The 17,217-nt window shown below is 39.5% G+C and overlaps 1 protein-coding gene across 9 annotated transcripts in view; it reads left to right on the top strand.

Moving 5' to 3' along the window:
* EBF1 (EBF transcription factor 1) overlaps window positions 1-17,217 on the top strand; it is a 284,529-nt gene that overhangs the window by 239,833 nt on the left and 27,479 nt on the right. For all 9 annotated transcript variants that reach the window (XM_069772891.1, XM_069772892.1, XM_069772889.1 and 6 more), the window contains exon 11: window positions 9,879-9,967. In XM_069772891.1, the coding sequence (XP_069628992.1) occupies window positions 9,879-9,967 (89 nt within the window). The remainder of the gene's footprint in view (window positions 1-9,878; window positions 9,968-17,217) is intronic.

Genomic DNA, 17,217 nt, shown 5'->3' on the forward strand with positions numbered 1-17,217 from the left:
AGAGGGAGTTGCAGCTGGAGTGAACCAATTAGCCCTCCTTGGCTGCAGATTGGCAGCTCAGACCTTGTGGGGAAGTGGGTGTTAGTCCACTTAGGCTGAAGAGGAAAATTAAGTCAGGTTCCCTGTTCACTTGGTGAGATGTTCTCTTGGGTATAATCAGTGCAGTAAAGAATAACTTGGAATTTTTCTTTGCCCCTTCTGGTAGGAATAAGTAAAAATATTTTGCTTCCAGTACTGTATTGGTCAGGATCATTGCAGTCACTTCAGAGGGAGGGGAAAAATAAGTTAGAATTATTGTTAGGAGCCTACTGTACCTTGGCCACTGGTAGATGGGTTATGCCATATTACTCCTTGCTTGTTTACTGACCTCCTCAGCAACTCACCTTGGTTAATTAATTAGTTTCAGCTAAATTACTTTCACATATGGATAATTTTCTTTTTACCACCACCCAGTACCCCATTTGATTAAATTAAATCAAGCACGTAGTCAATGGCCTTTCTGCCAAAAAAAAGAAAAAAAAAAAGTCATTGATGTGGTTTTCCATCATTTATAAATTACCTAGGAAAGCAACTGAGGAGGCATTGAGTTTGGTCCTGAGGTATGGCTAGTCGGTCCTTCTAAGGCAAAAGCAATACTGCATCTTTAAACAGGCTTGAATAAGGTTTCTTTAACTATTGAGCCTAACTCTGAGATCTCCCCTGCTGTGAGCCATAAGTTGCTTGTAGGCTTGTTCTAGAGAGTAATAAGTATTGTTGTTTAGCAATTGTGTTGTTGAAATTCAGCTCCACTATGTCTGACAGTATTTATCTAAAATACTTTCCCTGGTGCGTGCTCAAGTTCCAGTAAACCGTGTCTTATTGTGCGACCTTTTCATTTTCCAGTGAAAAGGGATCAGCTCGTCAGATAAAAGCTACAAGCTGGAGTACAGGAAAAATGCGTGCTCAGAAAATCCGAGCATGATTGAAAACAAGATGTGTTAAATCAATGCAGTTTATCGCCTGCCTATTCCTGGCAATTGCTGTTCTAAGCTCATTCTGAGCACACACTAGATGATAAAAGTATAGTGTCACAGTGCTCACTGGGGTGTGAGGGCAGGGAAACATGTTTATCAGACAGGCTGGTATGATTTTTTTTTTTACCCTTGGTAACAGTTATTGTCAAAATTTTTGCAAAAAAACCCCTGAACAATTATAGAAGCAGGTGATATAACTGCTGCTAAAATCAGAGACTACTGAGAGCTCTCAAATTATACATTTCTATTTAAATGTTACAAACTAGCAAACAGCAAACCCAACTGTTTTAATTTTAAACAATTTGCTGTATCATTGAGGGTATAGCAAAAATGGTCCTTTTGCTTTCGAGTGAGTAGCCTTGTCGCAATTTCATGTAGACAAATCAAAGCTAATGTTTAGAAATAAGGATGTTTGGAAACTATTGTTTTCTCAAGGGATTCAAGCTTAGTTATGGAGAAGAATTAAAGACCTAAATTAAACCTCACAGGAGGTCAGTCCCTTCCAAGAACATCACACCTATAATGTTCATTACAGCTAGGCACAATTCATCTCATTTTTATGATTCAGCTCTACTTGTATTTCTCCATGAATCTCATTTGCAGAGATTTTGGATGTGATAGCTGGTGTTTTTCCAGTTTTCTCTCTTGAACATTCTTTTTGCTCTGACCACAGTGCACTTGCACATCAGAAGTCTATAATTTTTGGAAACAGCTGAATTTAGTCTAAGATGCTTTCTGATAGGAATGGCTTTGGCATTCAGACAGGACACTGAGTTTTTCATTTATGCATCCCCTGGTAATATTTTTTTTAATAATCTGAAAAGAAGACGCGAAATAAAAGGGTTAAAAGCGAGTGAGAGAGAGGGATTATTCAAAAGAAAATATTTCTGCATACCAACATGTTACAACAATGGCTTTCAATGCTGTCTACCCCAAAGGAATTTGTGAAGGGTGACAAAAAGAAACAACTTCCTATATGTTACACAAAACTATCTCTTTGAAAATTTTAAAGGTGTCTGCACCTACGTTGTAGAATTTGAGGAGTCCATGCAAAGGAAAAACGTTTAAAATATGCATAGTAAAAAATGAAAGAAAAGGTTACACGAGGTGACATTTTAGCATTTCCTACAGTCTGTATGGTACACCTCTGCATCTGTTTCTGAGCCAACAGTTTAAAAATAAATGCAGTGTCTTTATTTTTCAAATCTTTTTAAGTAGACCTAAATATAGACCTTATGGCTAATCTTCGGCACCCATTATTTTAAATCTTGGCTGGTATGCATTTTTGTGCTTGTGTGTATGTGTACACATGTATTTATTTATTTAAATGAAGGGGTAATCCATTGAGAGCTAGCCATTTTCAGTAAATCTTTTGCTGTATGCTCATGTTTGTTACCAGAATGTGTCTGACAAATAGGAAAATATTCACATGTAAATGCTGTTCTTTCCCTTTTCATAATGACTGCCAAAGATGCATCAATTAACCTAGATGACTAGACAAAGTAACCAACATGCATTAATTTCTTTCTGGTCCTCTGTATACATATCCCCAGTGAATTCTAGCAGCCTGTTCTGAAACCGGTATGTTTAAATTCCAGTGCCTGAAACTGGACTCTGTTTCAGACTCCCTTAAGGCCAAATCTTCCCCATTAGCCAAGAGGTCAGCACAGTCAGAGGAAGAAGAAACTGCGAAGCTCACAAATTGTTTGACTTTTTTTTCAAGCCAGATTGCAGGTTGCTAAGGGTGAACATTCAGAGTTAATGTATTTGGAGAAACTACCACATGACTCTTGCTAGACAGATCTAGTAATTTCATTCCTTAACTTTCATAAAAAAATTTGGGCTCAAGACATGCATTCCTTGCATCTTCAGCACCCCTACTGGCTGTGGAGACTGGGCTAGGTGGGAAGGGAATAACTCCTCTGGTTCTTAGTTGCTGGAGAAAAATTGTTATCAGGAAGAAAATATCACGCTGTCTATCATGTTTGTAATAACATTGATGAACACAGTGGAGCTGCCTCAAACGCTGGCCTATTGCATCTTTAGTTCAAGTAAAGAGCAGTCACTAGGGAAACTCAAGAGATCTAGGTGTTAGATTTATCATTTGACTCAGCTCTGCATTTTTCTTACTGCTTGGCACATGCACGTGGTGTCTGTTTGGGCATTACACGGCAATACAATATAGGAATTACATTTCAGATGTTTCTATCTCTTTCTATTTCTAATTAAAAAAAATGACATCATGTCACAGTTTGATTTTAAAAATGGAAATTCAGTGCACAAAAGTATGTTTAAGTGATGGAGTACTGAGATCAGAAAAGCAAGGAAATTCTGAGTTAGCCCTGGAAGGGCCTTTCTAGCTCAAACCTTTCTGTGCAGCCTCTCGCTGTCCCACCCGCTTCCGTTTTCCATTGCTTGTGGGAATAAACACTCCAGGGAAAGTCAGTGGAAAGGAAACTTTATAAAAAGCAAGCCAAATTCACAACAACAACAACAAATAGCTCAAATGCTTGCATGTTTTCATTTAACGGTCTTTAATTAGCAAAGGAATAGTCTTTGCAGGGAGATTTGCAAACCAGACTTTTTTTCATTTGATGATGGGGTTTTGAAGTGTGTTTTTTTTTTGCTGTCTTTGTAGAGCAGGCATAAAGAGGCCACTATGCATAAGAGTTGTTGGGTAGGGTTTGCTTACAGCATGCCATGTCAAGATGTTGCTTTATAATACCATCCATTGTTAGTATGGCTCTACTGCAGGGCTTTAGCAAGGCATTTTGGCACCTGGAGTTTGATATTAATATGGTGTGTCCTGTCCTATCCTATCCCTATCTCCGAGAGTCAAGGTTTTATTTTGTTAAAGTCAGGGACTTCGAGCAGAAATCACCCAGAGCCTGGAGGCAGAACCCACAGGCTGTTAGTGAAGGCAAATACCCTGGATCAGCTCCATGGCAGCATCTTGCCTCTACAAGAGGAAGGAGCTCCTGCTTTCCATCTCCTTGTGTGGAAATACAGACAGAAGTACAGATTAAAAAGGAAGAGAGCTGTTTATAGAGGTGGGCATCTGAGTTGGTGGAGGAAGAGGCCAAACGTTCAGGAGAAAAGAATTCCTTAGCTATAAAATCCCTCTGGAGATGCTAAGATTGGAAGGCTCCCATCGAAGAGTCTGCCTTCCTAGCTGCCCTTGATTTTATGCGAAATACTCATTCTCTGTGCCTTCAAATATTCTGCCCTGGTTTAATCTGGGCACCGAGAGACAAGTTAAATGTGTTCCTGACCTGGCCTTCACTGCTGTGACAGTGCTCCAGCATTTTGGCATGGATTCCTTCATACTCTTTTGTGACTATGAAGTGTTGAGATGGGTAACTTTGTGTGTCTTGGCCAGAGAGTCAACTTCTATTTATGTTTTGATGAAGTTTCTCTTGTCAGACAGGAGAAAATTCAAAATAGCTGCATTGTAGACCCCAAAGCCCCATCCCTTTGACATTATAGTTCAGAACTTGTCACTAGGTGTCTAATTTTGTTGTAGAGCCAAATTTAAAAAAATAATGGATTTGTGAAGAGACAAAGGTAAAGTCTAAAGAATCTTCTTCCATTCCACTGTTGTAGCCACAACCTCCTGGACATAATCTGAAGCCATTATAGCTCTGTGCTTCTGCAGGTCGTTCTTACCTTCTTCAAACTTGATACCTCCGCCTTCCAAGAAAACCGGCAACTCTCTGGCGTGCCACCAGAGCAAGCACTGTGGGACATTTAATTGCCATGCGCAGCCTTTCCCTGGGTGTTTCACTTAAAACAATCAAGGCCAAGTTTCTCATCTGGGACAGGGACAGTCAGACCTGTGGACCTGAGGCCAATTTGTTTGTAGCCTTCAGCCTTTTTTTGTTGTTATTTGAGCCCTTTAGAGTCCCTTCCCTCTCCTTACAGCCTTTTCCACTGGAAAAGCATATGGGAAGTTCATAGGTCTAAGTGCTGCTTTCTCATTGGTTTTGGGTCAAACAGAATGAAAAAGAAACAAAGGCTGCAAAATAAAAGGAATAAATGAAACCATGAATGCATGGGAAACAAATTAACTGGATATGTTTTACGTTCTGAAATATTTCCATAATGCTTCTATGTAGCGTGTGTTTATTTTTCTTTGAATAATAATGTTAAAATGTGTCTAATTCAATTACCCTCTGCATTTGCTGAATGAGTTTTCCTTGGTGAAGAGTTCTCCTACACTACCCCAAGCTACGAATTCCATATGATATTTGAACAGGTCCTTTTAATTGCTGATATTAAGTGTCGATCATTCTGCTGTAAGTTGGCAGCGTGGCCAGAGAAACAAATTCCTCTTTCAGATACATCAGACAGTCATTCAATTAACGACCAAAGTTCTATTGACACAGTAGGAATTCATTATGTGAAATATTAAAAAAAGCCCTCCACTGACTAGTTAAAAAAAAAAAAGAGAAAGAGACTTTTAAAGATGGTGGATTATCTACATGCAGTTATTAAAATTATTTGTACAGAATTTGAAATTATACTTATGGTGGAAACATTTTTCTGAGAGGCATAAGCAGCATTTCTGTTGAAAAATATGTTGGACTTTGTAAAGATGAATATAATGTACACATCCTTATTTCCATAGACATTGTGCATTTTCTTGATTAAAAGCCTTAGATTTTATGAGTTATGGCTTTAGACTTGCTGCATAAAGAGCTTCATGGCTTATTCTGTTAGAGTCTAATTTGAAAGAAAGTTCTTCCTCAAGGGTTTAAGAAGTAATTCATAAAATGGTAAGAATAATAAATATTGTGCCTTAACTCATACACTAGGATAGATAGACAGATTTTGCACACCTGGGTGTAATTTCAGTTAATTCACACAAGAGACAGGCTGAAAGTTTATTGTTTGGAAGGAGAAAAATGGCTTAAATCTTGTATTTGCAAAAATGATTATATTAGCTTAAATGAAAATGCTACTCTATTAATGGCTTCAATAAGCTTTGCATTTGGAAAAGTATTTTAATAAAAAGTTACCTGAAGTTTACTGCAACTTAAAATATGTAAGTGAGGGGAAAGTACTTACTTTGATTTATATGTCTTTTGGAGGTGTAATTATTGGCTTTTTACTCACCTATGTAAAACAATGTACTTTTGTAAATGGATTTCTGGCCACTTTACTCCTTTTTTTTTTCACATAAAAAGTAAGCACTGTCAATCAAAGAATTTTAAGGTTTATTTCCTCTTTAGAAATGATTGATAGCCTTTTAGATTTACAAGTTGACAAGTTAAAGGGTTCTATTGGTATAATTATGTACTAAATTCACAGTCTTTCAATTTAAATGTCCTTTTAAAACCACAAGATTATCATACCTGTATTTTGAAAAGTGGGCCAGTCAGTTTGGGTTGGTATACAAATTGCTGCCATTAGCCTTGGGACCTATTTGAATTTAGTACAGTTTTTTAAAGTTAGTAGTACTTTCAATAGTACTTTTAAAATTTAGGGTAATGGGAATGCATTTTAAGTACACTATGTGTTAGCTTGTTTTTAATGTATGGATGTCAAGAACACAAATAGAGAGTTTGTATTTCTTATTGATTTTTTTTTTCCCAATCATGGAAAAAGACAACTTTCTTTGAATTAGAGCACTGGGAAATGCGTTATTGTGAATGGACTTCAAAGGCAGAGAGCAAGCTCGCACGCCCTGGGGACAGAGGCAAAACCTTGCAAGGAGTTGGTATCTGACCTCGTACATTAGCTGCCACTAATGGTGGCCTGAGCACTGGCTCTTCTACAATGCTAGGAGATCAGAATTTCACCTTTTCTTTGGAGTTTTGGCAGCTACTGACACAGGAACTGGTGTGGCCGTAACACTGAAGGTGGGGTTAAATATTTAAACAGGGCTCTTTCTTTGAGACAAATTACATTCGACTTGGATTCTGAATGCACTGAAGAATGGAGGGCTGATACCATCCAATCTGTGGTTAGATGTTCAGGCAGCTAAAGATTTCTTCTTTTCATTTTATCTAAGACTGAAAGGGTTGAACGGTTATAGACTAATGAGTGATATTTGACAACTACACTTTAGGACCCAATCCTGCAAATTGCTGTGTGCAGCCTCTCCCCACCACTAAAGTAAAGCTGAAGCTATTTGAAGCAGAAAGTTTTCAGTATCTCTCAGAGGATGCTTGATGCCTTGTGAGATTGGACCATAAAATTAACATTTTTTTTGGTCATTTAGTTCAGAAAATACTCACAGGAAATACTCTGTGGATTTCAAATGTGTTGAATGTGTGGGAAGATACGAGAAAATGACTGCTATCTCTGGGGGGATTTCAGAACTGGCCTCCATTTATAATATTGCAGAATTTAGTAACTACTTTCCCAAAGGATGTAAAGGGAAAATGGCCATAAACTAGACTGAATTAGAGAAGAAATACATTTGACAGAACCACGCTAAAATCTTCTAACATATTTGCAAAAGAAATGTAAATTAGAACTGTAGGGTTTTTTTAATCTTCTCAGAGAACAGCTATTTTTTATAATAAATATAAATAGCAGTAAATTAATGTATTGTAAAATTTGAAGAAGGTCTAAACTAAACGGGTCCATGACAAGAAGCCATGTAAGGAAACTCAAAGGTAATGAAACCGGGGGTTTACAAACCCAGGTACTGTATTTTCTGAAAAACTACACAACAGAGTGGACAGCATGTGGCCAGGGTGTGAAAGGAAACGTGGAAAAAAGGCCCAACCATCCAAAAACCAAAAAGGGCACAAGCAGGGGAAAAGCCTTATTCTCACTCCTTCCATACAATCACCTGAATATAAATAAAAGATCAAATTTAGATATTCCTGATGAAGGGAAGTGCATGAAAAAAACCAAGGAGACTAGAGGGATGTCATGATCTCTGGGGCAAAAAAAACCTTCTGACAATAGCCCAGAAAGTAAAATCCTGAAAGATTTCTAGTTTGGTGTTACGATAATAATGTAACAGTAATTTCAGGATATGCTCAGAAGATTCCTTTGTGATACGAGAGAAATGCTGAGATTCTGCTGGACTGTGTGATTCCCCTACAGCACCTTCCTTCTGCCTCAATTTGCAGTAGCATCGCTGGGCCAGCTTACGGAGTTGGGATGTGCTGAAGGCCCAGGAGGATATAAAAATCTGACCCTTTGGTTGCCAGTAGAACCATCTGCTGTGGAAATGTGGTTTGAAAATAGTAATTTAAATGGAACAGTTTCTTTAAAAACTGGACTGTTTTGTGGGATTGTTTATGGAACACCAATTAATTAAAAATAAGCCAGGGATTAGATACTGCTTTCATGACAACAATGTGGTCTGGCTAAAGATCTTTAACATTAGGAGTATTAAAAAAATGTTCTCTTCACTTAAAAAGTGGAAGTATGGACAAATTGTGCCATGTTGATCAGACTGATGGAGTTGTGTAACTTGCTGTGGGATAAGCATCATTGAGCTACATGAGAGTGCTTAGACAAGTGAGACTGGAAGATATAGTTTGATGATAAATCTCTTTGCAAGAATCAGATGGCATCATTCTACCCACATAGTAAAGCTCATAACAAAACCATCATAAAGGTACAAGATATATTCATAATTTAGTAGCAGATTGTGTGCAAGAAATAATTTTTTTGTTATTAATAAGCTAAAACAAAATAAGAAAAACTTTAAAGTGACCAAAAAAAGAAAAAAAAAAAATCAGATTTCCTGTCCACCAAAAAAAAAAAGGCTGAAAATATAAAAATCAATATTGGAATTTTTTTTTTTCATTTAACTCAAAAAAATTGCAATCAAACTGCTGTGAAAAATTTCGTCATCTCTATTGGCATGGGAAAGTCAAGATGCGCTGTTGTTTAGAGATGCCTGAGAATGCTTGACTGTTGTTCCAGTTCACCAAAGCACTTAGGAAATTTTAAGCACATGTTGAAGTCTCACTAACATCTGAGTTTTAAAGTGATCATATGACTGGAAATATAGCTAGAAGGTCATTCAGTGCAGTCCCCTGTAATTATAGGCAATCATATAAAAACATAATATGCTCAAATTTGCTTTGGTGAAAGCAAATGGGTTTAAGTATGTGCTTACAGATAAGCATGTGCTTAAAGGCTTGGCACAATCAGAGCTTTGATTAGTGCAGGCAGACCAGCATTTTCATGAAGATTAAAGTGTTACACTTCTACCATTTCTCTCCTCCATTTTATTAGACAAGGACTGGGGAAAGATGAACTAAAAACATAGATTTTTTTTTTTTTTTTTTTTTTTTGATTCATTAAGTCTTTAGGATCAGTTTAGTGCTGATTGAGGCCTGAGCTGGGCTGCTGAAGTCAGTGTCAATGAGTAAAGCCTCTGCCAAGACAAGTGCCTGTAGTTCACAACAAAATTATATGTGATCATTGCACATGGAGCATATTAAATGTATAATAGAATCTGGAAGAAGAGAGACGCCCTAATAGTTACTTCTTTTGTCTTCCGATCACAAAGGACCTTTCTCATAATATCAAAGCAGGAAAAAAAACCAACATGAAAGATGGGGTGCAAAGTATTTATCCAATTAATTTCATGGCGGCTTTCAGAGATAATAATTGCTTCCTATTTGGAAGATGTATGCAACATCCCCAAATTTTCCAGCAACCTTGTTTTAGAAGCTCAAGTGGGAAGGTTTGCATTGTGGTTTGAACCAAAGCCTCAGAACCAACCTCAAACAGCGTTTGAACCAAGACTTCATAGTCCGTGCTGATTTCAGTAAAAGGGGATTTTGCTGTGATCTTTCCTCGGTCTTGCAATGCGTTGCCAATTGTTACAGTGCAATGGAGCCTGCTTGCTATGCGTTTGTCACATCACGATGTTTGTTGTTGTTTCAGCTCTGAACGAACCCACCATTGACTATGGTTTCCAAAGGTTACAGAAGGTTATCCCCCGGCACCCTGGTGACCCCGAACGCTTGCCAAAGGTCAGCACAAAGTTTGTTGTTTTATTAAATATGGTAAAGCTGGTTACTGCATGTTTTTGTCTGAGAGTGCAGGACTCTCTCAATGTAATGGTCCCAGTTTGGTCCCCAACCCAGATAAGTTGAAAGAGAGACATGACCAATGAAGCCCAGTCAGCAACTTTCATTGTAGGCTTATGAGACTTCTTGGACTTTCTGAGTCACAGCTAACTCAAACAGCTCTTGCCTTTCTTAAAAGCACATCTTACTCTGTGTTCTGAAAGACTTAACAAAGAACATATTTTGGGTTGGTATTTTGGAACCTGAGCGGCTTATTCATAGAAGAATGACGCTTCTTGGTTTTGGTATCACCGTAGTACTTGCCATTATAATTTTGAGAACTTGACCATTGATAAAATTAAGTTATTTGGATCTTCAGGGAATGTGAGTCCACTGCTGCTGCACCATGTATTGCTTTAGGATAATAATTATTATATGCTGCTTTATTTCAGGATTGCTGAAATAATTACAGCAATGCATAGTGAAGTGATTTGATGTTTGTTCCCATCAAAATTAGTGGGAGGTTTTTTTTTGATTTCTGTCAAGTAAAAGCTGAGGAAGAAAACGAATAGTTTGCATAGGCTTCTAGTAGTTCTGTCTTGTACTGTGAAAAGGCTGTCTGGGTCTGCACTCAGATCTGTTCTTGCTACCTTGCCATACTGTACTTTCTCTGGCGAGAATTTGTGGTGGGTTTTGTGATATACTGGAGAAAGAGGTGCAGTTGCCACAGGAACACTGAGCAATAGCATGCATGAGCTGGAGTCACTGTATGTGACCAACTGCCACCATGTGTTTTATCTGCTCTAGCATCATGGCTGTTAGTGAGTGAGTGAGTTGGGGAGTCAAATAGGCCAAGAGTGTGTATTTGAAGAACACCACCTTTGACTTATGGAAAGGAAGATGTGAATTTGCAGACCTGAGACATAGAACAGACTGGGCTTTGATGCCTTAGGCCAGATCCCTGAAATAATGCACGTCCAGTATAGCCTTTGTGACTGGGTAAATCTTGTGACCTTTCTTCTGTAGCTTCCTGAGCTGTCAGCAGGCTTTCATCAGGGATTGTTGTGGGCTTTGATTAGTTAAATTTCTAAAGTGTTTCAAAGGTTAGAAGATTTCATAAGCACTGTAACTTACTTTCTTTTATTTCTTGACAGAAACAAAATTCAGTATGTGATTTTTTTACAGGCTTGTTACGTCTTTTATCTTTGCCTAGGAAGGCTGTAGACTGTGGTTGCGGGGTCGATGATGTGTTGTCCTTCCCTCTTACCACCAAAGAAACATGCTGTCCTGGAGAGTTACATTTTACATTGGCTCTGTTCACCTTCTACAAGCTGTCCCTTTCTCTGACTTTTGGAGAGATTTGCAGTAGGACACAGCTTTCATAGGTCGTCAAATTTCCCTCCAGAGGTGCAACCCTTTCCAAAGAAAGACAGCATCCTTCTGTAGGGGCTCTTTCATCTGTATCATGCCTCTGCTGCCAATGTGCATGTGGAGAAAAATTGTTTCTCAGAAAATAAAAGACCAGCCTTCACTATGCACCAGGCATTTGCGAGGCCCAAAAGAAACACTACAGAACTTCCCTGAACCCAATGTTCCAGCTGACTAGTAGATGGCCATGGCTTTCCTCTAAATCAGGAAATTCAAGTAAAACAAGACTAAGCAATTCCGAATTGGGATATGCAGCTGGGGGTTGTAGTGCATCACCAACTTCCACAGGTATTGGGCTCCCTTTCTGACCCCCACAGCACTGAGGGAGTCCCCAGCAATGCTCTTCTGTGCTGGTATGGGAATGCAGCCGTCAGGCTGGACACCCTCCTCTTTCCCATTTAGGCTGAGGCTGTTACCAACTGATAACCACACGTTCCTGCTATCTAGTGTCACGGGACATAAAAACAGGCAGAATAAAGCTCCATCTAACTCCATATCCTGACTCCAATATTTAGCAGGTATTTATGGATAGGGTATGAAAATGAGGGTTAGTACTGAGTCATCTGTCCCCTCATACACCCTCTTGGCTTAATGTGTTTGTTCTGAGTATCTTTTCAAGCTATTTTTTCAAATCTTTAAATCAAGGGAAATTGTGGCTGTGTATCCAGAGGTATGATGTGATGGCCTAAAAAAAAAAGTTACTGCCTTAGGACTGAACAAACTCAGTGGAGAAACTAGTATCACTATGCAGAGTTAGAAGGAAACAGAACGAAGAGGACCTTTTTTTTTTGTCTTTGGGTAATTCCTTCTGTGCAAGCTTGAAGGTTGGACCTCAAGTTCAAGACTCATTAATATGCCACGCACAGAGGCTGAATGCAGCAGGGGTTGGCACATGTCGACTTCTGTATTTGAGGCACTGATGGTTCAATTCCCAGCATCGCTTGCTGGCTCCAGGATCATAATCAAGGACGCAGTGAGTCTCTGTGCTGGGCGAGTACTGCACAGCGCTCTTCCCCATGTCATTAAACCAGGAAGGGCTTTGGCAGTATTCCACTATAGACAATTCTCAGTGGCTACTTAGAAGAGAGTTGGAAGCCATATGGCTTCCACAGTGGAACCACGGGCAGAGAGGGCAAATGTGTGAGAGAGACAGAGCGAGACAGCAGAGAAGAGAGCAGTGCTCAAAGCTTTCAATATCTATTCTTTCTTCCATTTTCCTCATTGTCCTGCCAGTGTATCATTGCTTCTGTTCATTAAAAAGCTTGTACTTATGCATTAAATAAATACACCCCCTACCCCCCCATTTCTATAATTGCTGCTAGGGTCTGTGGCCATTATTCCATTTAAACATTACTGATGAATTAGAGATCTTTCAAGAAAGAGAACTGGTTATAATTTTTGTGTTCATAAGGGCATGCAGGCCTTCCCATGGACCAACAAGAGCATTCTGCTGTGTGACTTACTTATCCCTGCAGTCAAGGAGAATTGTTGAGGCCATCAAGTGAGGGTTAGCACATGCTCTGCCCTCCAGAGCTGAGGAGTTAACAGCCATGTCTGTGTCAACAGGCATTTCTAAAACCATTGAGACTATTTGAGGAGTTTGATCTCCACTAGTTTACAACCAATATTTTCAGAAGTGCTCGTTGTTCATGCTTGGGATTATTTTTTTTAAATATTCCAGCTATCTGCTGGAAGTAGGCAAAGAAAAAAGGCAGATTTTGAATTTTTTTTCTGTCTCCCAGTGCTTCAGTAGCCAAATTCCAGTGGAGAATGTCCTCCCATAGTGAGAAGAACAGGAGCACCTGGGAACTGGGGTCTTTGGACTGTTAGACTGACAGTTGGAGTAGAAATGCATTTAAAGTAGAAATGCAATATAAAGTTTCTGGAGAAAAACGTGGGAGCTGATGTTGGCAGCTGGGCTATGGAGCCAGCTATAGGCCAGAGTCCTGTTCCCTTCTTGTACAGAGCAGATCAGGGAAAGCAGCCAGTGTAGGGTTGTCACGAGCAGATGTGCATGTCTGTACATACACGCACACACGCACAAACACATGCACCAAGAGGAGAGACAGGGAGTACAAAGATGGTGGGATTAGCACCCAAAGCTTGGAGTGAGATCAAGTACCAGGAATGTGCTGGGCGGTATAGTCTTTCCTTTCTAATACAGACAGGAGGCAGATCAGAGGAAACAAGAGATCTCTGGGGAGAAGTGAAAAGAAATACCATGATGCTAATGTTAAGAAATCGTATCGTCATCCTATAGGAGCAGTCTGTAGAAAGCCTGCCTGTGGAGCTGGGGAATAAGCCTGCACGTGTGTGTGCAATTTCCCAGTCTCATATGTTTGCATATGTGCGCACAAATACACATGTGTTGTTGGTTCTTGCATGCATAACTGTAATGGAAATCACTAGAGTTCAGATCACAACGACATGTTGAGTCTATTGAGGTTCATTCATGTAACTACCCTACAACCCTTAAAATAAATCCCTGGCAGATACGTTGAGATTCTGCAATTTTGTTAAAACTCCACAGCTATAGCTGTAAAACAGTTTCAACTGTGAGCTAGATTTGAAACACATTCATCCTAAATGATTTAATAACAATGATTCCTCTTTATATGCAATTTCCTAGAATTTATTTGCCGTTTTCACCGCTCTTACAACTCATCACTTGTATTTAAATTAAGCGCACGATTGTTCACTCTGTGTTTGAGAAGCAAGTCATTGCATCGACCCGCTCCATGATCTGACATCCTCTCCCTCCCAGTCTGTTGCTTAAATGCTCTCCCTAGGAGACCCCTTAGCCCTCCGGAAAGGCACCTTTACTTCTGGTTTCTCTTCATGTGGATGAAAGTGGAGCCTGCCTCTCTCTCTAGCACACAAAGGCCTCCCTGCTGAGCGGAGAGCACACGTAACCAGGCTTCACCTTCCCTTCAGCTCCTTTTCTCTGGTCAGTCATTAGACCCCCCCAAGACATATCCCACCTCCTCGTTTAGGACACTAATAGAAGACAGGTGGTTATTCAGAACCAGTGGCTGGCAAAAGCAGTTGTCTTTTCCCATATGAAATCCCACAGACCTGCCCTTTATCCATTGTGACATGGGTATTGTTTATATTGCAAATAAAGGTTGTCTCTAAATGTGGGTGGGTTGGCCCAGGCTTGCTAGCGGAGGTTAAAATAGCAATGAAGACAAGGAAACTCAGCTTTGCTGCTTCAGACAGACCCAATGGAAATGCCAGAATGGATCTCCATCTGCTAACTCAAGAGACTGTATTTTAACCTAAGTTAGTAATTTTCAGCTAAGAAAATGCATGTTTGGGTTTTTTTTCCACCAGGAAGGTTGTTAGAAAACTTTTATACTAAGTATGGGCAGGAAGAGGGAGCATGTGAAGAGGAGCTGTTGGAGTTCATCTGTATAGCAAGGAGGGCGTGAGATGTGCTTGGCGGTTTCTATGCTGTACTGTAAAATTCGTAGGAATGCAAGATCAGAGTTAAGGTTGGTATTGAACCCTTAACAGTTGGGTTTTTTTCATTTCCTAACAATTTGGGCATTTAGTTGGTTGAGGGTCTTGTTTGGGTTTTGGGGGTTTTGGTTTTCAATTTGTCCTACTGAAAATATTCAGAGAGAGAGTTTCAAAGCTATTGGGAAGAAGACGACCAAGATGCGTGAGGCTACTGTGGAAGTATCACCCTTATGGGGTGGTGCATGTCAGAGGCATGTCTGGGAACATGCAGTGAGTCTGAAAGGAGAGCGAAGAGACAGAGCCACGCTGCTCACTGAAGGGTAGAGCCACGTACAAGTGGCTGGCAAGGAGCCCTTTCCTTTCTGAAGGTCAACAGTGTGCATACACATTTCAGTGAGTTTTCTTTATAAGTGGGTCAGCATTTACTCAGCAAATGATTACAGCAGATGGTGTAATTTAGAATCTATGACAAAACTTTTAATAGATCAGGGCTAACATGATGACAAGGAGCTCTGCGCCATTCTCCATTCCTGATTTCTGTTTTGCCTTGGGGTAAAAATCATGCCTGGGATTGGATTTTCTCCTCTGCACATTCCATCTGAGCAACTCAAACCACTTGTTTGAACATCCTGTAAGAGGGATCCCCACATTTCTCTACTCCTGTGTCCTTATTGTTATTGTTTTTAAATCCAACAATTAAGGGAAGGTGGCAGGAAGATACCAAACAGGTAAACACGGTCCCTTTGAGGAGCAGAGCTTTTGAAGGAAAAAGCCACAGTTTGAAGAAAGTAACAAAGGCTGCATTTGTGTATTTTGCTCCATGGAGCTGAAAATATCTAGTAAATTGATCCCGTGGGAGTAATAAATACACATTACTTTATCTTGTACTTCATGTCCTATACCCCTGAGCCTTGATAGAACAACACCACTTAATAGACTTAAAAAAAGAGTAATTACAGTCATTGGTTGTGTGATATTTCAGCCCTTCCAGCCCTGCCTGACCTTCTAATTTAGCTCACCGTGTCTAACTAATGCATTTATATTCATCTTTTATGAAGCATGTGTAGTACAAAATTGACTTTGCAGCCTTTAGCAAGCTGTCTTACCAGGTTTAGGATCTGGTTAGTACAGCGTACTGTATAGCATATGTACATTTACAGCAGAATCTTGCATGCATATGGTTCTGATCAACTATTACTTTTTATCCTTTTGGAAATAAAATAAGAAATATTTATTCCGTTTCATCCTCCCCTCCCCTTTTTAAAGCTTTTATTCATTGCGGCATTATTTACAGCTAAACATGCAGGCAGAAAGATGCAAGCATTTTTAAAATGATTACCACTAATGTTTCTACTTGTCAGAAGTGCTTAAATTTTCCTGCACTTTGTCTAAAAACTTAGCACTTTTACCTTTTAAGAATAACAAATTTATAAGATCTTACCAAGCTGATTTACAAACACACCTGACAGTTTATGATGAATGATGTTGCAAAATGTACAATATGTTTCTCTGTCATTTCTATGCATGTATATATTAAGAAGAAGATTAAGAAGAGAGAGAACCCCCCTCTGAAAGAAACCCTTGAGTTAGAGAGCACACGCACAAATCTCTCTCCTGCGTTTCCTCATAACTTCCTGCTCACTTCACTCATCCAGTAGAGCACAATTGTTCTCTGTGCATTTTCTCCCACCATATGGTATCCTCATTACCATACACTAAGGGTCCATATGGGGAACTTGTGAAGTGAACTGTATTCATTTTAACTGCCAGATGAGCAGCCTTTTGCTTTGCAAGCTTAGCTTAAGTCATCTGCTGTCTTTATGTTGTTATGGCAACACAGCACCAATAAAAAATTCTAATCTACTGTAAGTGTCTGGGATCACAGTATTTTAAATGCTTGCCGTAACTGTCCTCTAAGTGAAGATGCTTGTTCTTTTAGTATGACAAAGGGTTATTGTCAACTCCAGCAGGTGGCAGTAAAGAAATTGTTTCTTTTTTTTTTTAACCTTTTAGAAAAAAATTTTTTTTTTCCTTTTTCCCCATCTCCCCCCACCTCAAAAAGTCAGAGAATTACACAACATGGTCAGTCCTCTACATTTCCTAGGATTTCTGATGCTGAGGTTGGAACTGCAGGTGATACTTTTAAGTTGCAACTCAAATACTAAAGGCAGTAAAGTATGAAACTGCGATGGCAGCTCATGCACTTTAGTGACAGAGACCCGGGCTCAAGTACCAATTCGCCGGGATTCTGAAGCCACCATAGCTACACAGCTGGTTCTGTTTTGGAGCTGTTTTTTAGCTACATTTCCAAACTCCTGAATCAA

This window comes from Haliaeetus albicilla, chromosome 27, assembly GCF_947461875.1.
Source record: "Haliaeetus albicilla chromosome 27, bHalAlb1.1, whole genome shotgun sequence".
NCBI lineage: Eukaryota > Metazoa > Chordata > Aves > Accipitriformes > Accipitridae > Haliaeetus > Haliaeetus albicilla.